General features: G+C 49.6%; 1 protein-coding gene across 2 annotated transcripts in view; it reads right to left on the bottom strand.

Moving 5' to 3' along the window:
- Window positions 1-24,165, bottom strand: part of CFAP70 (cilia and flagella associated protein 70) — a 149,060-nt gene that overhangs the window by 5,907 nt on the left and 118,988 nt on the right. For both annotated transcript variants that reach the window (XM_063935053.1, XM_063935054.1), the window contains 5 exons: window positions 18,931-19,104; window positions 15,972-16,060; window positions 15,731-15,883; window positions 3,350-3,511; window positions 2,744-2,833 (listed from right to left, as the gene is read on the bottom strand). In XM_063935053.1, coding sequence (XP_063791123.1) covers window positions 2,744-2,833; window positions 3,350-3,511; window positions 15,731-15,883; window positions 15,972-16,060; window positions 18,931-19,104 — 668 coding nt within the window. The remainder of the gene's footprint in view (window positions 1-2,743; window positions 2,834-3,349; window positions 3,512-15,730; window positions 15,884-15,971; window positions 16,061-18,930; window positions 19,105-24,165) is intronic.

The following is a 24,165-nucleotide window of genomic DNA, read 5'->3' as shown; positions in this document are numbered from 1 at the left end:
CACGCATCGTTCATCATTGATGCATACACACTGAACGATATGAACGATTTATCGTTCATTTTTTAAAGATATCGTTCATATCGATCATCGTTATCATTAAGTGTGTAGGTCCCTCACCATTACTTACACTATTACATTATTTAAAGTATTAAGTGTTTTTTTTTTCAACCTCATTTTGCTAAATAAGACATCTGCTCTAAGCATATATGCCAAATTTCCAAGGACCCCCACCCGGGAGAGTACAAGAGGGGGGCAGACGGACGAAGGGCGTTGCCGTCGTATTGTATACAGCAGAGATTCGCAGCATGTTAGAGTGAGGAGGGGGCTACACACCACCCTGACTGCACCCCTTGCTGTTCAATACCGTGATCTTCGGTGATTTACAGCAGGGGGCAGGGCTAGCATGTCGCAATTCAATGCAAAATGCGTCATCCAACCCTTCCAGCCACCTACATCAGTTAGGAATAGGGAGGCAGTGGAAGACTGGTCAACTCTGTCAGGAGGCTGGAGAGCTCCCCGCCCCCACTCTTCTTACCCCCTCGAATTCAGGACCATCCCGGAGCTTTTGGGAGTGTTGTCAAGTATGGCTCTAAGACATAAGTTCCCAAACACGGTCCACAAGGCGCCCAAATGGTCTAGGTTTCAAGTATATCCATGTTTAGCCACAGGTGACTATGGGGTCTATTTACTAAGCCTTGGCTGGAGATAGATAAAGGGGATAATTCAGACCTGATCGCTACTGTGCGTTTTCGCACAGCGGGCTATCAGGTCTGAACTGCGCATGTGCCGCAGTGCGCATGTGCATGCCAGAGATGCGATCGGCATCTCAGCCCATCGATCGCCTCTGCCTCATTGACAGGCAGAGGTGTTCGCTGGGCAGGCCGGCAGTGTTTGGCCACTGTTTTGGGGGCGCGGTCAGAGCAACGCAGGCATGCCCGGACTGCGACCCAGGACGCGGCGAAAAGTCGCCTACCAGCGCAGCAATGCCTTCAGGCCGGGTGCAATAGCATTGCCGCCGTGCGATGCTATCGCACCCGTGTGGCGGGGGGGAAGGCCAGACATGCGGTGCGGACTAGCCCTGTTCTGGACATCCCCACGCATGTCAGGGTGGCTGATTGTAGCCGTGCAAAAGTTTGCACGACTACGATCAGGTCTGAATTAGCCCCAAAGTACCAGCCAATCAGCTCCTAATGGCCATGTCACAGACTTGGTTTGAAAAATGACAGTTAGGAGCTGATTGGTTGGTACTTTATCTCCATCCAAGGCTTAGTAAATAGACCCCTTAATAAGTACCAATCTGTGCTGAGCCATGGATATCTTTAAAACCTGGACCATTGGGGGCCGTGTTTGGGAACATCTGGTCTAAGATATTCCGACTCCGAGACCCTGACTCGCAAAACTGGAATTAGCTGGATAAGCGATTTGGGAATATCCACAATTGTTGTATATGGAGAACAATATACACAAATAATAATCTCACTGCTGATTCACTAATATTCATATATTTTATTAGATGTGTAGCTACATAAAGGGAAAATAATACATTTCGCTCGTCCTGCACACACTACAGCTGATGCACTTCAGAAATTATTACTTTATGGATGTTAAAGTGTGTCCCTTACCCATTTGTGCACTAAGGGGGGTATTCAGAGGTGGACACAATTTTAGAAAATTTGCAAACGACTGCAGTGCACGTACATGAACTTTCATTATGCGATCGCATCCCAGAAGGATCGCAAAATGATGCACAGGCGACGGGCGTTTGGGGGCGGCAATGACAGTGGGGAGTGGAGCAGGAAACGCAGGCATGTCATGGCCATTTTCCTGCGATCGGAGACATGGTGGCGGTGCGCGTAGGCAGGGTTCAACCTCTAATTCTGGATTCTGCAATGCAATTACAATTAAATTGCGGTCTCATCGCAGGGCAGCGCCATACATGCTCGGCGGCCTTGACCTGAGCTGGGAGGCCCCCAGCATGCAATTTGATCCTTAGCAGTTTTTGCTAATTTAGCAAAAACTGGTAAGGACTCTGAATAAACCCCTAAATCCAGTGCTTTTTTGCAATGAGAAAAGGTTCCGGTGCCCAGGAGAAAGTTCCGGTACCCGGGAGAAAAAGTTCCGGTGCCCTAGAGAAAAGGTTCCAGTGCCCAGGAGAAAAACTTCCGTTCCCCAGTAGAAAAGGTTCCGGTAGCTAGGAATAAAGGTTCCGGTAGCCAAGAGAAAAGTTTCCGGTGCCGAGGAGAAAGAGTTCCAGTACACAGGAGAAAAAGTTACGGTGCCCTAGAGAAAAGGTTCCAGTGCCCAGGAGAAAAACTTCCGGTGCCCAGTAAAAAAGGTTCCGGTAGCCAGGAGAAAAGGTTCTGGTACTCACCTTCAGTTATCTGTTCATACAAGTTTTATGGTAGTTTCTGTACTCTGGATAAGGCCTCAGACAGTATTAATTTCTACATTTATTTTACATAGCTACTACCAATTTGCTTCCAATTGTTTCTGAGCTACGTGGGCAATCGCTAGAATGTGCTATTTACCCTTACATCACTGTCGCGCTTAGTGACTGGAACCATTGCTAATAACAATTTGCCAGAAACCAGCGACATTACTGATACACGGCTTGGCTCAGGTATACTGGTTCCACTTATATAATAGCTGCCTCCGCTGTGTGCACTGATCGGGTGTCATCTTCTTACAGGGTGTAGAGTGACAGTGACAGGCAGCGTGGACTGTATATTACACAGAACCTTACCCTGTAACAGGCGACGCCGGCGCCCAGCCAGGTCTGGCAGGTGGGAGTCCGTTTACAGGCCAGCAGGTACGTCTTCTTGGCCTTTTCATACTGTTATATGAAAGAAAACAGAGACTGTGCATTAATACTGTACGTGCAACTAGGCTTCCTATGGGAACTGCACACACAATGATAAATAGTAATTGTAATCCGCAGCTAATGATCTCAGGAGACCGGCAGGGAGCTGCAGCCAAATGAACAACAGATAGGAGGCAGCCTGATACATTGTTGCAACCTAAGGACTATTTATTACACTTCTCCCTGTGCAGTCTTTAGATCCCCCCCAACAGTGTAGACTCACATGTGTAACCAAATGGCCACGCATGCGCTTTAGACAAGCCAGGCCCAAACACGCCAAGAAGTGAGGCTAATGCTGGGCTGCTCACGGAGACTAGTGCCTCTACTGTTGGTGTCCCCCCCTCTGATAGCCGGGTGCAGCCCGCACCCCTATAGTGACGCCGCTGGACTAGCGTGTGATGGACGCTGGACCTGTTACGGCATTAGATGAAAGAACACTGAGACATTATAGAGTAGTAGCACATGACCCCTCATTCCATCTCTACTTACCTCTCCTTCTTGGAGGTAGATGGACCCCAGGCGGAGGTAGACAGAATGCATCTCTGAGGCGTCAGCCACCAAGCTGAGGGTGTGCTCATAGCATTCCCGGGCCTCGCCCTTCCGGCCGCTCAGGTAGCGCAGGTGCCCCGTGAGAGCCCACACGTCCGGGTTCTGTATAAGGGTGGCAGAGAGGCTATTATCAGCGGACACATCACACTCCTTTCCCCCTGGGCATACACTGACCTCCTCACACATGGCAGCAGATACAGGACACACAGACAGGAAGACACAGCAACAATTTAAAATTCCATGAAAAATGTATTTTGTAAATGAAAAGCCTTCTAAATGAAGAGAAAAGTGGAGGCCAAAGGCCAGGACTCCTGCAGTATAGGAGACAGTCCCCAACATGTGCAAGCAAGGATATTCCTGGCACAACTGGCGCAGACGCTGCTCCGAGGATGTCTGTTATACAAGTCGCGGCAGCCGATCAATCCACTCCATAGATCAGCATGTAGAGGTGCACACACTAGGGGCCGCCCAGCACAGGGTATGGCCGCCCAGCATGTGTGAGGCCGTCTCCTGATGCGTCCGCAATTAGAGCCTAATACAGAGATAGATGCAGCCGCGCGGTCGCCTGCAGCAGGCGCTTCCATCTGGTCTGCGCAGTGCAAGTGGGCGACCTTACACATTGCGGCCACATCCAGGAAGGCGGCCATGGTGGGGGCATCACCGTGGCATAGGGGGGGGTGTACAGAACGTGGGCGTGTTGGAACCTTTTTTGGGGGGGATGAGTGATATTATACAGAGCCGCTCCAAAAGGGGTCAACCGTAGAGCCGATGCGTTCGCAATTAGATTGCCCAGTGCTGGGCGGCCCTTAGCGTGTGCAGAGATGAATGCAGGTCTGGCTGCGTATGCAGCGATCTACGTTCATCTCTGAATACCCCTTAGATTGCAGAGGCATCGGATCAAAGGTTGACTCCTGGCAGCGTGTCAGGCAGTCGGCGGGCAACTTTTTTTTTGGAGCGTATGCAGCTGCCCTGAAACCGCTCCTGATACCTCCCCCCCGTTCAGTATGCCCCACCAACGCCGCATTGACGCCCCTACGACGGCCACCCGGTCTACGTGCGCAGACCAGATGGAAGTGGCCGCTACGAGCGACTGTGTGGCTGCATCCATCTCTGAATTAGAGCAGATATATTCAAAAATAAGTAAGATGGTAGTACGGTACCATGGGGAGGAGTAATGGGGGGCATTGGATAGGGCAGCACAGGACCCGGCACCTACTACAGATACACTGAATGGCTTCTCCCGCACTGCTCAGGAACGCTCTTCTCCGCACTCACTGGCTCACAAACTTTAGGGAATAGCCATGTGATTCAGTGCTCAGAACACTAGGGGGCCCATTTATCACAAAATATCTGTGGCATATTCCACGGAAACACATGTTTCTCCTTCATCCACTAGGGGACACTGGAGCACAGTTACAATGGGGAAATAGTAGGCAGTAACTGGGAGCTGGCACTTTAAAACTCAAACACTGTGGCTAGCTCCTCCCCTACTATGTCCCCCCTCCAAGCCAGTCTTTCTTTTGTGCCCAGAAGGAGCTGGTCACTCTTGGGTTTTCTCTGAAGAATTTTTTTTTCTTTCTTTCTTACACTCACAGACTGGCAGCTTTGCCACTGCCAGTCTGCACCACGGGAGCTGCCGGCGAGGTCCCATCGCAGCTGCTTGCGGCTCGGGATGGGCCCCGGCTGAAGGAGACACTGGCTCTCCAGAGCTGGCCGGACACCGCTGCGTGTGGCGCGTGTCGGGGCCGCTCCGACGACAGAAGATTCCGGCAGCGGGCAGCGGTATGTGCGGCCGGACACCGCTGCGTGCGAGGGCAGACACAGCGGTGAGTAAATAGCTGTTCTTCATGTGAGGTGGCTATTTTATTTTATATGGACTGTGTTTGTGTTTTTTCTACAGACAGGCTGCTCTTATCGCTCCCCCCGCTCTAAGCACCAGTCCCGGCGGCCGCGGCTCGCTCCCCCCGCACGGATCCCCGTTCAGCGCGGCTCACAGAGCCGGCATGGGGATCGCGCTGGAGGCGCTAAGCAAGTTTGAATTTGGCGCCTTTGTGGAAGGGGCGGAGCTTAGTCCTGCTCTGCTCCGCCGGGCTCAGTGCACGCTGGTGGACATTTCCGTGGCTGCAGCGCGGGGGGAAGAAGCAAATCGAGTCCTCTGGTCACAGTGAGCCGGTTGCAGTGGGGACTGGAGGCACGGGGGCACCTATACTTTATTAGGGCTTGCACAGTAGCGTGCAGGATACATTGTGGCGGCTGTGGCTGCGCTTCTCCCTGCTTCAACCCCCCCCCCCCCTTCCCTCCCTTTCTGCGTATTGCTGTGATTAGGGGAGGGTGACAGGTGCTGGGTGCTGACGTGGCATCTAAAGGCTCCAAGGCAGCACAAAAACAGGGTCTCCAGTTATGTGAGGATGGTGAGTCAGAACCATCTGCCCAGCCCTCATCAGAACCCCAGAGCACCCCTGCATGGACAGCACAGCTCACTGAGGTCATGTCCCTGCTGACTAGGGAACTGAAGGCCTCTCGGGAAGACAGAGAGGCGACCCGGTACCTGAGCCTGAACCAGTATGGGCTGTTTCCCTGGCAAAATCAGTGGAAGGGCTCTCTAGGGCTGTAATCCCTTCCCAAGCCCCGTCCTTTAGTTCTCCCCCACAGGCTTCTAAAAAGAGATTGCTAGCCTCTGTGTTGCAGGAATCTGACGATGATATGCCTCAGTTAGATGAGGCGGTGGTAGATCTACAGGATACTGATGACGATCAGGTGTACGAGGACTCTGAACCAGTAGCTCAGGGTATTGAGGCTCTTATTACTGCTATTCGCTCAGTATTACAGGTGGAGGTGATGGAGCAGGACGCCTTACGCCCTTCAAGGTTTGGCACCAACTAATGCTTGCCGGTGACTTTTCCAATTTCGGAGGAGCTGGATGCGCTCATCACGGCAGCCTGGAAACATCTAGACGCGAAGTTTCAGGTATCAAGAAAAATTTTGTCTTCCTATCCTTTTCCCGCAGATAGCAGGACGCGTTATGAGACCTCTCCGATTGTGGATCCTTTGGTGTCTCATCTGTCCAAGAAGACGGTTCTGCCAGTTCCTGGAGCAACTTCCCTTAAGGAGGCGTCGGACAGGAAGTTGGAATCCACCTTGAAGACTATTTACTCGGCGGCGGGGGTATTACATCGCCCGGCGCAGGTAGGTTGTTGGGTCAACAAGGCGATGGAAGTTTGGGCGGAGCAATTGTCCTCTGGAATTCGGGACGATTTGCCGGCGGATCAGCTGATACAGTTGGCAGAACACATCCGTGAATCAGCCCTTTATCTTTGCAAAACTTCCAAGGACATCTGTATTCTCGGTGCTAGGATTTCCGCTTTAGCAATTTCGGCCCGCAGAGCTCTCTGGCTGTGGCAGTGGCAAGCGGATACGGAGTCCAAACGGGCTGCAGAAGCGTTGCCCTTTATGGGAGAGGTCCTGTTCGGTAAGGGTCTGGATGCCTGGATTTCCCAGGCCACCGGAGGTAAGTCGACTTATCTTCCTTCTGCTGCTCCAGTCCCTCGCAGGCCCTATAGGGGTCCCTCCTTTCGATCCTTTCGTGCCCCTTCCAGGTTTCGAGGCCAGGGAAGAAGCTTCCGCCTCCCGTGGCCATAGAGGTAGAGGCAGAGGTTCCACAGCCTCAACCCAGTCAGAAGTTAAGTCCTCCACCACTACCACCGCATGACGGGCTTCCCTCCCACCTGGGAGACCACCAGGTGGGAGCTCGTCTGTGGGACTTCAGGGAGGTCTGGGTACAGTCCTGTCCAGATGCTTGGGTCAGGGATCTCATCATTTGCGGTTACAAGCTCGATTTTCAAACCCGACCGCCCCAGCAGTTTTTTACCACGGGTTTACCAGTTTCCGACGACAGAAGAGTTGCCTTACAGGCAGCGGTCCAGAAGCTTCTATCCGCAAAGGTACTGATCCCTGTTCCCGCTCATCATCGGAAACAGGGCTATTACTCAAGCCGGTTTCTCGTATCGAAGCCGTACGGCTCGGTCAGACCAATCCTGAACTTGAAGGATCTCAATCCGTATTTGAGGGTATTCAAGTTCAAGATGGAGTCCCTCCAGTCTGTTATTGCGGGTTTGGAGCAAAACGAGTTTCTGGCGTCTTTAGACATCAAGGATGCATACTTACATGTTCCCATTTGGCCTCCTCATCAGGCTTTTCTCCGGTTCGCGATTCAGGACGCTCATTTCCAGTTCCAGGCCCTTCCGTTCGGTATCTCTTCTGCTCCCAGAGTGTTCACAAAGGTCATGGCGGTCATGATGCCCCTCCTTCGGAAGCAGGGTGTGACAATTGTTCCCTATCTGGACAATCTGCTCATAAAGGCGCGCTCGGCAGACCTGTTACTTCAGAATATCCAGATAACGCAGGACCTTCTGATTCGGCATGGGTGGATCCTGAACTTCCCGAAGTCTCACTTATGCCCCTCACAACGGTTGCTGTTTTTGGGGATGATTCTCGACACGGTCCGTCAGAAGGTTTTCCTTCCTCAGGACAAGATCCTGTCTCTGCAGACGCTGGTAAGGTCGGTACTTCGACACCGTCGGTTGTCAATGTATCTGTGCATTCGTCTTCTGGAAAAGCGGCGTTCGAAGCTCTTTCAAACGATCGCTTCCACTCTCGATTGTTTCAGCTGTGTCTTCTACATCAGTGGTCAGGATCTCATCTGTTCCTTCATCAGCGGGTGACGCTATCTCCAAAGGCAAGGTCGTCGCTTCTCTGGTGGCTCCAGTCGGCACATCTATTGGAAGGAAGGCGGTTCGGAGTGTGGGATTGGACTCTCCTCACCACGGACGCAAGTCTGCGAGGCTGGGGGGCAGTGACCCTCGAACATCGGTTTCAGGGGTGCTGGTCGATCCACGAATCCATTCTCCCCATAAACATGCTCGAATTACGGGCGGTATACAACGCCCTACTTCAGGCACATCACCTGCTGCGCGGTCGAGCGGTCAGAGTTCAGTCCGACAACGCCACGACGGTAGCGTACTTCAACCGTCAGGGCGGCACTCGCAACCGTGCGGCGATGAGGGAGGTCACCAACATCCTTCTTAGGGCGGAGGAGTAGGCTCTGTCCTTCTCGGCAATATTCATTCCAGGAGTAGACAATTGGGAAGCCGGTTACCTCAGGCGACAGGATATGCACCCGGGAGAATGGTCACTTCATCCCCAGATGTTTTGGCAGTAAGTTCGCCGGTGGGGAAGACCACAGATCGACCTCATGGCGTCCTGCCTGAACCATCAGCTGCCTCTTTATTACTCTCGAACGAGGGACCCGGCAGCGGCGGGCGTGGATGCCCTCACGGCTCCTTGGAATTTCCAGTTCGTTTACCTCTTTCCTCCGCTGTTGCCTCGGGTTCTGCAATGCATCATGAAAGAAAACGCTCTGGTCTTCCTGGTGGCTCCAGATTGTCCACGAAGGGCTTGGTACTCCACCCTGTTGTCAGTGGCCGAGCCTTGGCCCCTGCCACTACGGGACGATCTTCTATAACAGGGTCCTTTTCTTTATCCAGACTTATGCAGGCTTCGTTTGACGGCGTGGCTGTTGAGAAAGCCATCTTGAAAAAGAAGGGGATTCCTCGTACGGTTAAACCAACTATGCTTCGGGCTAGAAAGTCAGTCACATCGTCTCACTACTACCATATTTGGAAGGCTTATGTAGCCTGGTGTGAACGTCGAGAATTTTCTCCTTCAGTTTTTCGCTTAGCCCGCCTGCTCAGTTTTTTGCAGGCGGGTTTCTCGGCAGGCTTAAGACTGGGTTCACTAAAGGTGCAGGTCTCTGCTCTATCGGTTTTCTTCCAGAAGAAGTTAGCCTTGCTGCCGGAAGTTCAGACTTTCTTTCAGGGGGTTCTACGAATACAGCCTCCCTTTCGCCCTCCGACAGCGCCATGGGACCTCAATCTGGTCCTCTCTTTTCTACAATCTTCGTTGTTTGAGACTCTGGAGTCAGTGGAGATGAAATATCTCACCTGTAAGGTGGTTCTTCTCCTAGCTCTCGCTTCGGCCAGACGAGTATCGGAATTTGGGGCTCTCTCTTGTCGACCTCCTTACCTGGTGTTTCATGCTGATAGGGCCGAGCTCCGTACTCGCATGTCTTTTCTACCTAAGGTGGTGTCCGATTTTCACATCAATCAGCCACTTGTGGTTCCGGCCCTCTCGGTGGACTCTCCGGATTCAAGATCATTGGACGTTGTCAGGGCACTCAAGATCTATGTGGATAGGACTTCGGCTATTCGGAAGTCCGACCCCTTATTTGTTCTATACGATGCTGCCCGCCATGGTTGGCCGGCTTCTAAGCAGACTTTGTCCCGATGGATTCGGCTGACCATCAGACAGGTTTATTTGGCAGCTTCTCGGGAAGCTCCGTCTTCAATTTCAGCGCACTCTACGCGTTCTGTGGGGCCTTCATGTGCGGCTGCTCGTGGGGTATCCATGACTACTTTATGTCGGGCGGCTACTTGGTCGGGCCGACATACGTTTGTCAAATTCTACAGATTTGACACTTTTGCGGCCTCTGCATCACAGTTTGGCCGAGCGGTTTTACAGGACTCTCAGCGCTCTCCCGCCTGTCTTAGGAGCTCAGGGATGTCCCCATTGTAACTGCGCTCCAGTGTCCCCTAGTGGATGAAGGAGAAATCAGGATTTTGGTACACACCGATAAATCCCTTTCTCCGTTTCCACAGGGGACACTGGACGCACACCCAGCGCTGTTTCCTCCTTTTTCGCTTAACGGTTCGCAGATCACTATGTGACTGCTTGTTTGGTTCAGGTTAACCTTTTGTTAGGTTAGGTTCCAAGTTGGTTTTTCGTGTTATCCTGGTTTACACGGCGGCGATAACCTCCTCTACTTTAACGTTAGTTTATTCCAGCTCTCCTCAGGCACAGTTTTACGTAGACTGGCTTGGAGGGGGGACATAGTAGGAGAGGAGCTAGCCACAGTGTTAGAGTTTTAAAGTGCCAGCTCCCAGTTACTGCCTACTATTTCCCCATTGTAACTGCGCTCCAGTGTCCCCTGTGGAATCGGAGAAAGGGATTTATCGGTAAGTACCAATATCCTGATTTTTGTGGTAAACTCGCAAATATTAGTATCACCTGTATGTATGATAGAGGGACCGCAGCAGATATCTCAGATAGGTTTCTATGAGTGCCTTGAAGCTGTCAGATTTCCTAAGCTCCGGAAATGTTTGGCCCCGCAGCATCATCTGAAGATGGCATTGTGCCACTGTAGTCTAGGGTCTACACTTTGCAGACATTACCAGCAGAGGATTCCCCCGGAACCCTCCCCAGCAATGGCCGGCTTAACTCCAAACACATCACGGGGACGGGATCCCTGTCCCTGTGGATGCTCTTTGTCACATCCAGGTGGTATTATCACAGCAATGCCACAGATCATACTACAAATACAATTATTGATAAATGGGCCTCTTGGTGAGCATGATGGGGCTCAGGCAGAGCTAATGGCAAAATGGGAAAAAAAGAATTGCATTAATAACATAACATTTGTCTGCATGTGCAGAGCTGCAGATGTGTTCCGGTGAGTAACAGTAGCGCATGTATCTGGTTTACACTAGGTGCACATCACAGGGCACCATGTTTGTGTGGCATTGCCCGGCTGTGCAATTCTGTGTCTTCCATATTCCAATGCAGCAGGAGGCGTCTGTAATGGTTACAGGCACCGGCCAGCCTGGATAAGATGAAGTGTAGTCAGGCTGGCCGTCGGATCCGGTCACCAGCGTCCAGTAAGTCTGCATCCAACGCAGACCCTGGACCCCTCACTCCTTCAAAACCACAGCAAAACGCCCCTGTTTTGAAGAACGGTGCCTGGTGCCGCCCCCGCTCTGCCCTCCCAACACCACAGCATGTCAATCATGGCTGACAGGGGGATGTGAACAACATCACAAGACCCCCAAACATGGTATTTGTATGTAAACCATCGAGCTTGTGTGCAAATCTGAATCAGGCCCTTATTTCCCTCTTGTGCCCATGCAGAAATTTTGAGCATAGAAAAAAATCAAGCAAAAACATCTGCTTAATCCAAAAGCACCAATCATTGTCAGCGGAGAGCACGCAAACAGCCAATCACAGAGGTTCACTAGTAATGGCAACGGGCACCATCTGATTTATCCGCCTGCCCCTGACCACCAAATAATAAGGCTCTCTTGGGTGTGCATGCATCTTTTTCCAATCTGCATGTGTCTGCAGTCGCTCGTCATACATAAGAATGCCCTCATTTTACGCCCCATTCGTCCCATCCAGGCGCAGACACATGTAATAATGACATGAATCTGCATGGGCGCATACAGTAGGCGTGCAACACTGTTCTTGGCATTTGCTGCGCGAATTCCTGAAACATACATACACCTCTCCAGATGGCACTGTACCATCAATGCATCAGCCCCAGTGTACAGTGAGCAGGTGAGGGGCCACAAGCAGCTTTGTGACGTGGTATGAAGCCACCAGTGAGCGCTTCTAGACTGTACTACATAGGGGCTAATCTAATGATCCCTTATTGTTCTTCTGTACAAGCTGCACAGAACAGTAGACATAGACAATGGACAGATTAAATGCCCGTATGCAGGAGCACCTTACAGACGTTCAGCACAAACCCTGATGATACAAAGAAATGGCTGAAATCACAAAGGAAATCAGATACATCATACAAGCCTATACATACAGTTAGTAAAAGTTACACGGGGGTTGAAGTGAAATAAACCAATACATTAACATGATCTGGAGGTTTTAAACCCATGTCACAATTTGCAGCTTAAACATTTACAAGCAGCTGACAGATTGCTGAAAGCCTATCGCATTTAAATGTCATCCCATCCTCTTGTGTGGTTTCTGTATGTGTATGTGTCTACTTAATTGCCCCCTGCAGCATATTATACATATACTGTAGGGCCCGATTCAGAGCTGATTGTAGATGTGCTAAAATTGGCACATCTACTATAAAAAACTCTGACATGCGGGGGGACGCCCAGCTCAGGGCTAGTGCACCCCGCATGTCAAGCCTCCCCCAACACATGTGCGAAAGCATCGCACGGCGGCAATTCTTTAACACCCACGAGTAGCTCCTTGCCTGCGCAGTCTAGCTACCCACCATGTCTTGGGTTGCAGCGGCTGCGTGACGTGATGCAGCCGCTGTGGCTCGCCCCAGCAACGGTACGGACATGCCTGCGTTGTCCGGACCGCACCCCCCCCCCTTAACAGCGGTCCGTTGGCATGCCCCTTCCTGCTGCTTTCGCATCTAACTGGGTGCGCGAGCGCACTCCACAAAAGGCTTCAGAGTGTGATCTCTGCCGTTACAGCAATCACCTCTGAATTAGGCCTAAAGCACAATACTGATGCTAGTAACACAGGCGTACCTGGTGATCTATCTCCGATGCCCGCTGCAGAACATTACACATAAGGAACAATACTGATGCTAGTAATACAGGCGTACCTGGTGATCTATCTCCGATGCCCGCTGCAGAACATTACACATAAGGAACAATACTGATGCTAGTAATACAGGCGTACCTGGTGATCTATCTCCGATGCCCGCTGCAGAACATTACACATAAGGAACAATACTGATGCTAGTAACACAGGCGTACCTGGTGATCTATCTCCGATGCCCGCTGCAGAACATTACACATAAGGAACAATACTGATGCTAGTAATACAGGCATACCTGGTGATCTATCTCCGATGCCCGCTGCAGAACATTACACATAAGGAACAATACTGATGCTAGTAACACAGGCGTACCTGGTGATCTATCTCCGATGCCCGCTGCAGAACATTACACATAAGGAACAATACTGATGCTAGTAACACAGGCGTACCTGGTGATCTATCTCCGATGCCCGCTGCAGAACATTACACATAAGGAACAATACTGATGCTAGTAACACAGGCGTACCTGGTGATCTATCTCCGATGCCCGCTGCAGAACATTACACATAAGGAACAATACTGATGCTAGTAATACAGGCGTACCTGGTGATCTATCTCCGATGCCCGCTGCAGAACATTACACATAAGGAACAATACTGATGCTAGTAACACAGGCGTACCTGGTGATCTATCTCCGATGCCCGCTGCAGAACATTACACATAAGGAACAATACTGATGCTAGTAATACAGGCGTAACTGGTGATCTATCTCCGATGCCCGCTGCAGAACATTACACATAAGGAACAATACTGATGCTAGTAACACAGGCGTACCTGGTGATCTATCTCCGATGCCCGCTGCAGAACATTACACATAAGGAACAATACTGATGCTAGTAACACAGGCGTACCTGGTGATCTATCTCCGATGCCCGCTGCAGAACATTACACATAAGGAACAATACTGATGCTAGTAATACAGGCGTACCTGGTGATCTATCTCCGATGCCCGCTGCAGAACATTACACATAAGGAACAATACTGATGCTAGTAATACAGGCGTACCTGGTGATCTATCTCCGATGCCCGCTGCAGAACATTACACATAAGGAACAATACTGATGCTAGTAACACAGGCGTACCTGGTGATCTATCTCCGATGCCCGCTGCAGAACATTACACATAAGGAACAATACTGATGCTAGTAATACAGGCGTACCTGGTGATCTATCTCCGATGCCCGCTGCAGAACATTACACATAAGGAACAATACTGATGCTAGTAACACAGGCGTACCTGGTGATCTATCTCCGATGCCCGCTGCAGAACATTACACATAAGGAACAATACTGATGCTAGTAACACAGGCGTACCTGGTGATCTATCTCCGATGCCCGCTGCAGAACATTACACATAAGGAACAATACTGATGCTAGTAACACAGGCGTACCTGGTGATCTATCTCCGATGCCCGCTGCAGAACATTACACATAAGGAACAATACTGATGCTAGTAATACAGGCGTACCTGGTGATCTATCTCCGATGCCCGCTGCAGAACATTACACATAAGGAACAATACTGATGCTAGTAACACAGGCGTACCTGGTGATCTATCTCCGATGCCCGCTGCAGAACATTACACATAAGGAACAATACTGATGCTAGTAATACAGGCGTACCTGGTGATCTATCTCCGATGCCCGCTGCAGAACATTACACATAAGGAACAATACTGATGCTAGTAACACAGGCGTACCTGGTGATCTATCTCCGATGCCCGCTGCAGAACATTACACATAAGGAACAATACTGATGCTAGTAACACAGGCGTACCTGGTGATCTATCTCCGATGCCCGCTGCAGAACATTACACATAAGGAACAATACTGATGCTAGTAATACAGGCGTACCTGGTGATCTATCTCCGATGCCCGCTGCAGAACATTACACATAAGGAACAATACTGATGCTAGTAATACAGGCGTACCTGGTGATCTATCTCCGATGCCCGCTGCAGAACATTACACATAAGGAACAATACTGATGCTAGTAACACAGGCGTACCTGGTGATCTATCTCCGATGCCCGCTGCAGAACATTACACATAAAGCACAATACTGATGCTAGTAACACAGGCGTACCTGGTGATCTATCTCCGATGCCCGCTGCAGAACATTACACATAAGGAACAATACTGATGCTAGTAATACAGGCGTACCTGGTGATCTATCTCCGATGCCCGCTGCAGAACATTACACATAAGGAACAATACTGATGCTAGTAACACAGGCGTACCTGGTGATCTATCTCCGATGCCCGCTGCAGAACATTACACATAAGGAACAATACTGATGCTAGTAATACAGGCGTACCTGGTGATCTATCTCCGATGCCCGCTGCAGAACATTACACATAAGGAACAATACTGATGCTAGTAATACAGGCGTACCTGGTGATCTATCTCCGATGCCCGCTGCAGAACATTACACATAAGGAACAATACTGATGCTAGTAATACAGGCGTACCTGGTGATCTATCTCCGATGCCCGCTGCAGAACATTACACATAAGGAACAATACTGATGCTAGTAATACAGGCGTACCTGGTGATCTATCTCCGATGCCCGCTGCAGAACATTACACATAAGGAACAATACTGATGCTAGTAATACAGGCGTACCTGGTGATCTATCTCCGATGCCCGCTGCAGAACATTACACATAAGGAACAATACTGATGATAGTAATACAGGCGTACCTGGTGATCTATCTCCGATGCCCGCTGCAGAACATTACACATAAGGAACAATACTGATGCTAGTAATACAGGCGTACCTGGTGATCTATCTCCGATGCCCGCTGCAGAACATTACACATAAGGAACAATACTGATGCTAGTAACACAGGCGTACCTGGTGATCTATCTCCGATGCCCGCTGCAGATTCTCATTGGCCGCATCATACTCTTTCCTCAGCAGGTGCATCTGAGCGCACATCAGGTGGTAGCTGCAGCTGGGTCCTCCCTCTGGACACAAGAGCTCGTGTGACAGCGCTTTCTGGACAAACTAAACCCCCCCAAAAAAAGATGGATGGACTTGTCAGCAATGTGTGGGTGAGACTGGGATTTAATGCACTTTTTTATTTAACACCAACCTGGGTGGCATTGACCTGTGCCAGGAATTTCGCAGCTTCCATGAAGATGCTGCTGACATTGGGTGGAGGATCTTCGCTAGCGCCGTTACCTGCAGACGTAAACGCAAGGCATTACCAGTCTGTTCATGCCGTGGAGTCTGATGTTATACTAAATCAGTGGTTCCCAAACTCGGCCCTCATGGACCCCCAACAGTTCATGTTTTCCAGGTCTCCTCGACAAATTTACAAGTAAATAATAATTAGCTCCACCTGTGGATCTTTTAAAATGTGTTAGTGAGTAATGTACCTGTGCACCTGCTGGGTGATCCAGGAAATCTGTCAGTGAGTACTGATTACACCTATGTGCATCTGCTAGGTGACCTGGGAAATGTGTCAGTGAGTAATGACTGCACCTGTGCATCTTCCTGGGTGACCTGGGAAATGTGTCAGTGAGTAATGACTACACCTGTGCTCCTGCTGGGTGATCCGGGAAATGCGCCAGTGAGTAATGAGTACACCTGTGCTCCTGCTCGGTGACCTGGGAAATGAGTCAGTGACTAATGAATGCACCTGTGCATCTGCTGGGTGACCTGGGAAATGTGTCAGTGAGTAATGACTGCACCTGTGCATCTTCCTCGGTGACCTGGGAAATGTGTCAGTGAGTAATGACTACACCTGTGCACCTGCAGGGTGACCTGGGAAATGTGTCAGTGAGTAATGACTACACCTGTGTGCCTGCTAGGTGATCTGGGAAATGTGTCAGTGAGTAATGACTACACCTGTGTGCCTGCTAGGTGATCTGGGAAATGTGTCAGTGAGTAATGAGTACACCTGTGCTCCTGCTCGGTGACCTGGGAAATGTGTCAGTGACTTATGACTGCACCTGTGCATTTGCTGGGTGACCTGGGAAATGTGTCAGTGAGTAATTAGTACAACTGTGCTCCTGCTGGGTGACCTGGGAATGTGCCAGTGAGTAATGAGTATACCTGTGCTCCTGCTCGGTGACCTAGGAAATGAGTCAGTGACTAATGACTGCACCTGTGCATCTGCTGGGTGACCTGGGAAACGCGTTGGCTACATGGTGTTGCGGACCCCCTGATTCCGGAGTTGTCCAGAGAGCATATTGACAGTACCTTAAGATTTGACCTGAAGGATTGCCTACTCGGGTGGCAATCTGTGGGAATTTAATAACATCTGTTTGAGAACTGTTTTTGCATCAGTTCTCCACGACTTTCGGTAATTGTCGAGTCCTCTGGGGACACTTATATGGAAAAATCAGTGGGGATTTTATCCTGTTTTGTATGTCTTTGCATGTTTAATTAAATCAACATTTTCTACACATGAGAATCTATTTCTCTCTTTGCATATGCTGAGCCGGTGAAATCCGAGCGATAAAGTGGAGAAAAGATCGATGTTCATACAAGGAATGTAAACCTGCTTGATAATTATATATCATACAGTGGCTGTATATATTTCTTTGAAGGAGGGCGCTGTGTTAAGTGGGTTCACAAGCACATATTTTTTCCACAAATCTTTCGAGTGTACTGGAGGGACACTCTTTGTTTGAATCCACTAGACTAGGCTGCCCCATTGTGTTTTGCGCATAAGATTTTCCACCTTTAGTACTTCTATATACGACCTGGGAAATGTGTCAGTGAGTAATGACTACACCTGTGTGCCTGCTAGGTGACCTGGGAAATGTGTCAGTGAGTAATGAGTACACCTGTGCACCTGCAGAGTGCCCTGGGAAATGTGTCAGTGAGTAATAACTACATCTGGGCACCTGCAGGGTGACCTGGGAAATGTGTCAGTGAGAAATGACTACACCTGTGTGCCTGCTAGGTGATCTGGGCCACCTTGGGGTAGCACGCCATATTATTTATTTAGCACTTATGTAACACTCCTATTTTTTCACTAATATTACTCTTTTGAGTATTTTATTAACACCCTTATTTTTGTAGCACTTTCTAACCCATAGCTTCTGCTTCTTTCTTAACACATATTAACACTTTAGTATTTTAATGGTGTGCTGCCCTAGGGTGGTCGGGCCTGAGACGACTTTGTGGGGTCCAAGCCCTGGACTTATGCTTAGTTAGGGACCTCCAGTAATAGAGCAGCCGTGAAGTGGCCTGGAGGCTTATCATATCTTTTGCAAAACATATGTAACGAAGAGCTCTAAATTTTTTATTATTACATAGTGTATATAGTTCTTCTTACTAACAGCCAGCAGAGTGCGTGGAAAAATCCCTTTTGTATTTCTTGTCTAGAGTAACCCCCTCCCGCAGCACCTGGGGATTGTTACCAGCTTGATTAGAGCAGTTTTCCACTATTTATTGCAAATGTGTCCGTGAGTAATGAGTACACCTGTGCACCTGCTGGGTGACCTGGGAAATGTGTCAGTGAGAAATGAGTACACCTGTGTACCTACTGGGTGACTTGGCAAATGTGTTGGTGAGTAATGAGTACACCTGTGCACCTGCTTGAAATGTGTCAATGAGTAATGACTACACCTGTGCTCCAGCTGGATGACCTGGGAAACGTGAACTGTTGGGGATCCTTGAGGACCGAGTTTGGGACATACTATCCTAATTGAATGTTCCTAACTTCTTATTATTTTATAGATCCTCAGCATAAATTCTGACTGGCCAATGACATTTATGGACACACCGATATTATCAGCTATTCTTCCCTTTGTTTCCACTGTCACACGCGGTCCTCAAAGCACTTCAATGGTCCAGGTTTTAGTTATATCCATGGCTCAGCACAGATGGTTAAGTCAGATTGACTGAGGTGCTAATTATGTCACCTGTGGCCAAGCATTGATAATCTTAAAACCTGGACCGCTGGGGAGCCTTGAGGACCGCGTTTGAGAACCTCTGGTGTATAATAATTTCCTACCGTGCAAAAAGAAATGACACAAGAATTGTGAACTATATTAACACTGACATGCAGAAGGCACCTGAGGGACTATGATCCCCACCTTTGTCAGCTCCAGCCTTGCTCTTGGTGACCATCGATGAAGGAGACTTGGGCACCATGTGTGAGGCACTCTCCTCCGGGTGGCGGGTGGCTATGGAGAGATCTTCTGATGAAGACTGGCCTCCGGGGGCTGAGGGCAGGTTCCCCTCTGTAACTTCTGTTCCTCCTTTGGAAGCTGCAACCACCAACAATGACAGAATATATCAGAATGTCTTCTCTACAACAGCATAATCAGTCTATGGGGTTATCGCGGGTCCCCGCACGTGCCTGCCGACAGCTATTCAAATGTTTCTGGCGACGGGCGCGAGAACTTAATTTCAGCTCACTACCCCCAGGGGTGGCAAGCTGAAATGCGTGAGAAGTGATCTGTTTGGGCGCCCAAACAGGACTTTTTGCATCACGCCCAATAGTTTAGTCGGGGTTTGCCACTTTATGTGGATGCGATCAGCGCGATAAGAGGGAAAATTGAGTATTGCCCCACGATCTCCCATCACTTTAGGCGGGAGATCTGGCGAGAGTAAACAAGTGAATTCCCCCCTATGAGTCAGCTAGGAGGGGGCTCGTGTGGTGACTCCGGGTGGACCCCCTCCTCTTCACAGCACTGTAGACTCTGGCATTGTGCCAAAGTCTACTGCGCATGCGCAAGTCCCCGGAAACATGGCATCCGCCATGTTCCGGAGACTAATTTCCTACTGCGCATGCATGGCAGCCATTTTGCCTGCATTTTTTTTTTTTGCAGCTGGAACTCCGATGCGGGACTCCGGAATGGTTAAGTAATAAAAATAAGATTTTACTCACCGGTAAATCTATTTCTCGTAGTCCGTAGTGGATGCTGGGGACTCCGTAAGGACCATGTGGAATAAACGGGCTCCGCAGGAGACTGGGCACTCTAAGAAAGATTTAGTACTACTGGTGTGCACTGGCTCCTCCCTCTATGTCCCTCCTCCAGACCTCAGTTAAGGAAACTGTGCCTGGAAGAGCTGACATTACAAGGAAAGGATTTTGGAATCCAGGGTAAGACTCATACCAGCCACACCAATCACACCGTATAACTTGTGATAACATACCCAGTCAACAGTATGAACAACAACAGAGCATCAGACAAACCTGATGCAACCATAACATAACCCTTATTTAAGCAATAACTATATACAAGTATTGCAGAAGAAGTCCGCACTTGGGACGGGCGCCCAGCATCCACTACGGACTACGAGAAATAGATTTACCGGTGAGTAAAATCTTATTTTCTCGAACGTCCTAGTGGATGCTGGGGACTCCGTAAGGACCATGGGGATTATACCAAAGCTCCCAAACGGGTGGGAGAGTGCGGATGACTCTGCAGCACCGAATGAGCAAACACAAGGTCCTCCTCAGCCAGGGTATCAAACTTGTAGAACTTTGCAAAAGTGTTTGAACCCGACCAAGTAGCTGCTCGGCAAAGCTGTAATGCCGAGACCCCTCGGGCAGCCGCCCAAGAAGAGCCCACCTTCCTTGTGGAATGGGCTTTTACTGATTTTGGAGACGGCAAGCCAGCCGCAGAATGAGCCTGCTGAATCGTGTTACAGATCCAGCGAGCAATAGTTTGCTTTGAAGCAGGAGCACCCAGCTTGTTGGATGCATACAGGATAAACAGCGAGTCAGTTTTCCTGACTCCAGCCGTTCTGGCTACATAAATCTTCAAAACCCTGACTACATCTAGTAACTTGGAATCCTCCAAGTCACGAGTAGCCGCAGGCACCACAATAGGCTGGTTCAAATGAAAAGATGACACCACCTTTGGCAGAAAATGCGGACGAGTCCGTAATTCTGCCCTGTTCATATGGAAAACCAGATAGGGGCTTTTACATGACAAAGCCGCCAATTCTGACACACGCCTAGCCGAAGCTAAGGCCAATAGCATGACCACTTTCCACGTGAGATATTTTAACTCCACGGTCTTAAGCGGCTCAAACCAGTGAGATTTCAGGAAACTCAACACCACGTTAAGATCCCAAGGTGCCACTGGTGGCACAAAAGGGGGCTGAATATGCAGCACTCCCTTTACAAACGTCTGAACTTCAGGTAGAGAAGCTAGTTTTTTATGAAAGAAAATGGATAGGGACGAAATCTGGACCTTAATGGACCCCAATTCTAGGCCCAAAGTCACTCCCGACTGTAGGAAGTGAAGGAAACGGCCCAGCTGGAATTCCTCTGTAGAGGCATTCCTGGCCTCACACCCAGCAACATATTCTCGCCGTATACAGTGATAATGTTTAGCCGTCACGTCCTTCCTAGCCTTTATCTATAACCTCATCCGGAATCCCTTTTTTCTACTAGGACCGGCGTTCAACCGCCATGCCGTCAAACGCAGCTGCGGTAAGTCTTGGAACATACAAGGTCCCTGCTGCAACAGATCCTGCCCTAGAGGCAGAGGCCATGGGTCCTCTGTGAGCATTTCTTGCAGCTCTGGATACCAAGTCCTTCTTGGCCAATCCGGAACAATGAGTATTGTTCTCACTCCTCTTTTCCTTATGATTCTCAGCACCTTGGGTAAGAGAAGAGGAGGAAACACATAAACCGACTGGAACATCCACGGTGTCACCAGTGCGTCTACAGCTATCGCCTGAGAGTCTCTTGACCTGGCACAATACCTCTGTAGCTTTTTGTTGAGGCGGGATGCCATCATGTCCACCTGTGGCAGTTCCCACCGACCTACAATCTGCGCGAAGACTTCTTGATGAAGTCCCCCCTCTCCCGGGTGGAGGTCGTGCCTGTGAGGAAGTCTGCTTCCCAGTTGACCACTCCCGGAATGAACACTGCTGACAGTGCTCGTACGTGATTCTCCGCCCATCGAAGAATTCTGGTGGCTTCCGTCATCGCCACCCTGCTCCTTGTGCCGCCTTGGCGGTTTACATGAGCCACTGCGGTGATGTTGTTTGATTGGATCAGCACCGATTGGTTGCGAAGCAGGGTCTCCGCTTGACTTAGGGCGTTGTATATGGCCCTTAGTTCCAGGATATTGATGTGAAGGCAAGTCTCGTGACTTGACCACAGCCCTTGGAAACTTCTTCCCTGAGTGACTATTCCCCCCCCCCCTCGGAGGCTTGCATACGTGGTCACCAGGACCCAGTCCTGAGTGCCGAACCTGCGGCCTTCGAGAAGGTGAGTACTCTGCAGCCACCACCGGAGAGACACCCCGGCCTCGGGGGATAGGGTGATGAACCGATGCATCTAAAGATGTGATCCGGACCACTTTGTCCAGCAAGTCCCATTAGAAGGTCCTCTCATGGAACCTGCCGAAAGGAATGGCCTCGTATGATGCCACCATCCTTCCCAGGACTCGAGTGCAGTGATGCACTGACACCTGTTTTGGTTTTAATAGATTCCTGACCAGTGTCACGAGCTCCTGAGCTCTCTCTATCGGGAGATAAACCCTTTTCTGGTCTGTGTCAAGGATCATGCCTAGGAGAGGCAGATGAGCTGTAGGAACCAACTGCGACTTTGGAATATATAGAATCCAGCCGTGTTGCCGTTACACTTCCAGAGAAAGTGATACGCTGTTCAGCCACTGCTCTCTTGATCTCGCTTTTATGAGGAGATCGTCCAAGTACGTGATAATAGTGACACCTTGCTTCCGCAGGAGCACCATCATTTCTGCCATTACCTTGGTGAATATTCTCGGGGCTGTGGAGAGACCAAACGGCAACGTCTGAAATTGGTAATGACAATCCCGTACCGCAATTCTGAGGTACGCCTGATGAGGTGGATAAATGGGGACATGAAGGTATGCATCCTTTATGTCCCGAGTCACGATAAAATCTCCCCCTTTCAGGCTTGTAACGACCGCTCTTCTTGAACTTGAACTTGATCCTTTTCAGGTATATGTTCAGGGATTTTAAATTCAATATGGGTCTGACCGAACCGTCTGGTTTCGGGACTACCACATGGTCGAATAAAAACCCCCTCCTTGTCGAAGGAGGGGAACCTTGACCACCACCTGTTGAAGCTACAATTTGTGAATTGCAGTTAACCCTGTTTCCCTCTCGTGGGGGGAAGCCGGCAGGGCCGTCAGTGAGGAGGCATCTTCTCAAAGTCCAGCTTGTATCCCTGAGACACAATATCTATTGCCCAGGGATCTATCAGGGAGTGAACCCACTTGTTGCAGATCTTACGAAAGCGTGCCCCCACCGGGCCTAGCTCCGTCTGTGGAGCCCCAGCGACATGCGGTGGATTTTCATAGAGGCCGGGGAGGACTTCTGTTCCTGGGAACTAGCTGTGTTGTGCAGCTTCTTTCCTCTGGCCCCGCCTCTGGCAAGAAAGGACGCATCTCGGACTTTCTTGTTTCTTTGTTCGACAAGCTGCATTTGATAATGACGTGCTTTCCTAGGCTGTGCAGGAATATAAGGCAAAATATCCGAATTACCAGCTATAGCCGTGGAGACCAGGTCCGAGAACCCTTCTCCACACAATCCTCAGCCTTCCATATGCCACTTAAGTTGGCATCATCTGTCCATTGCATTATTCTACAGGGCACGTCAAGCAAAAATCGACATAGCTTTGACTCTAGGACCCAGTATACTCATGTCTCTTTGGGTATGTTTGATTATATATATCTCTTAAGACAGCATCTTTAATATATATACATATCTCTCTCTCTCTCTCTCTATATATATATATATATATATATATATATATATATATATATATATATACACATACTAGGGTCTCAATTTCTGCTGATAAGGTACCTGTCCACGCCGCCCCAGCGCTATAAACCCATGCCGACAAAATCGCCAGTCTGAGTAGTGTACCAGAATGTGCACGCTATCTGCAGGATTCCTGAGAATAGCTAGTGCTACCTTCTGGGCAAACGTGACACCCTAGGGGAAGATTCCCATCACATCCTGGCCCTAGTGGGGAAAGGATACTGCCTGAGAATTCTTTGTGGGAAGCTGCAGTCTCTTGTCTGGAGATTCCCGCTCTTTTTCCTCATGAGAGGAGGGAAATTTACCTCAGCTTTCTTCCCCTTAAACATGTGTACCCTTGTGTCAGGGACAAATGAGTCATCAGTGATATGCAAATCATCTTTTATTACAATAATCATATATTTAATACTTTTCTGCCCTTTTGGCTGTAACTTTGCATTATCGTAGTTGACACTGGAGTCAGACTCCGTGTCGATATCAGTGTTTATTATTTTGGATAGTGAGCATTGTGAGACTCTGAAGGTCTCTGCGCCATAGGGACAGACATGGGT

The sequence above is a fragment of the Pseudophryne corroboree genome, chromosome 7, assembly GCF_028390025.1.
Source record: "Pseudophryne corroboree isolate aPseCor3 chromosome 7, aPseCor3.hap2, whole genome shotgun sequence".
Taxonomy (NCBI): domain Eukaryota; kingdom Metazoa; phylum Chordata; class Amphibia; order Anura; family Myobatrachidae; genus Pseudophryne; species Pseudophryne corroboree.
The sequence above is the reverse complement of the archived record's forward strand: the minus strand, read 5'-3'. Positions and strand labels throughout refer to the sequence as shown.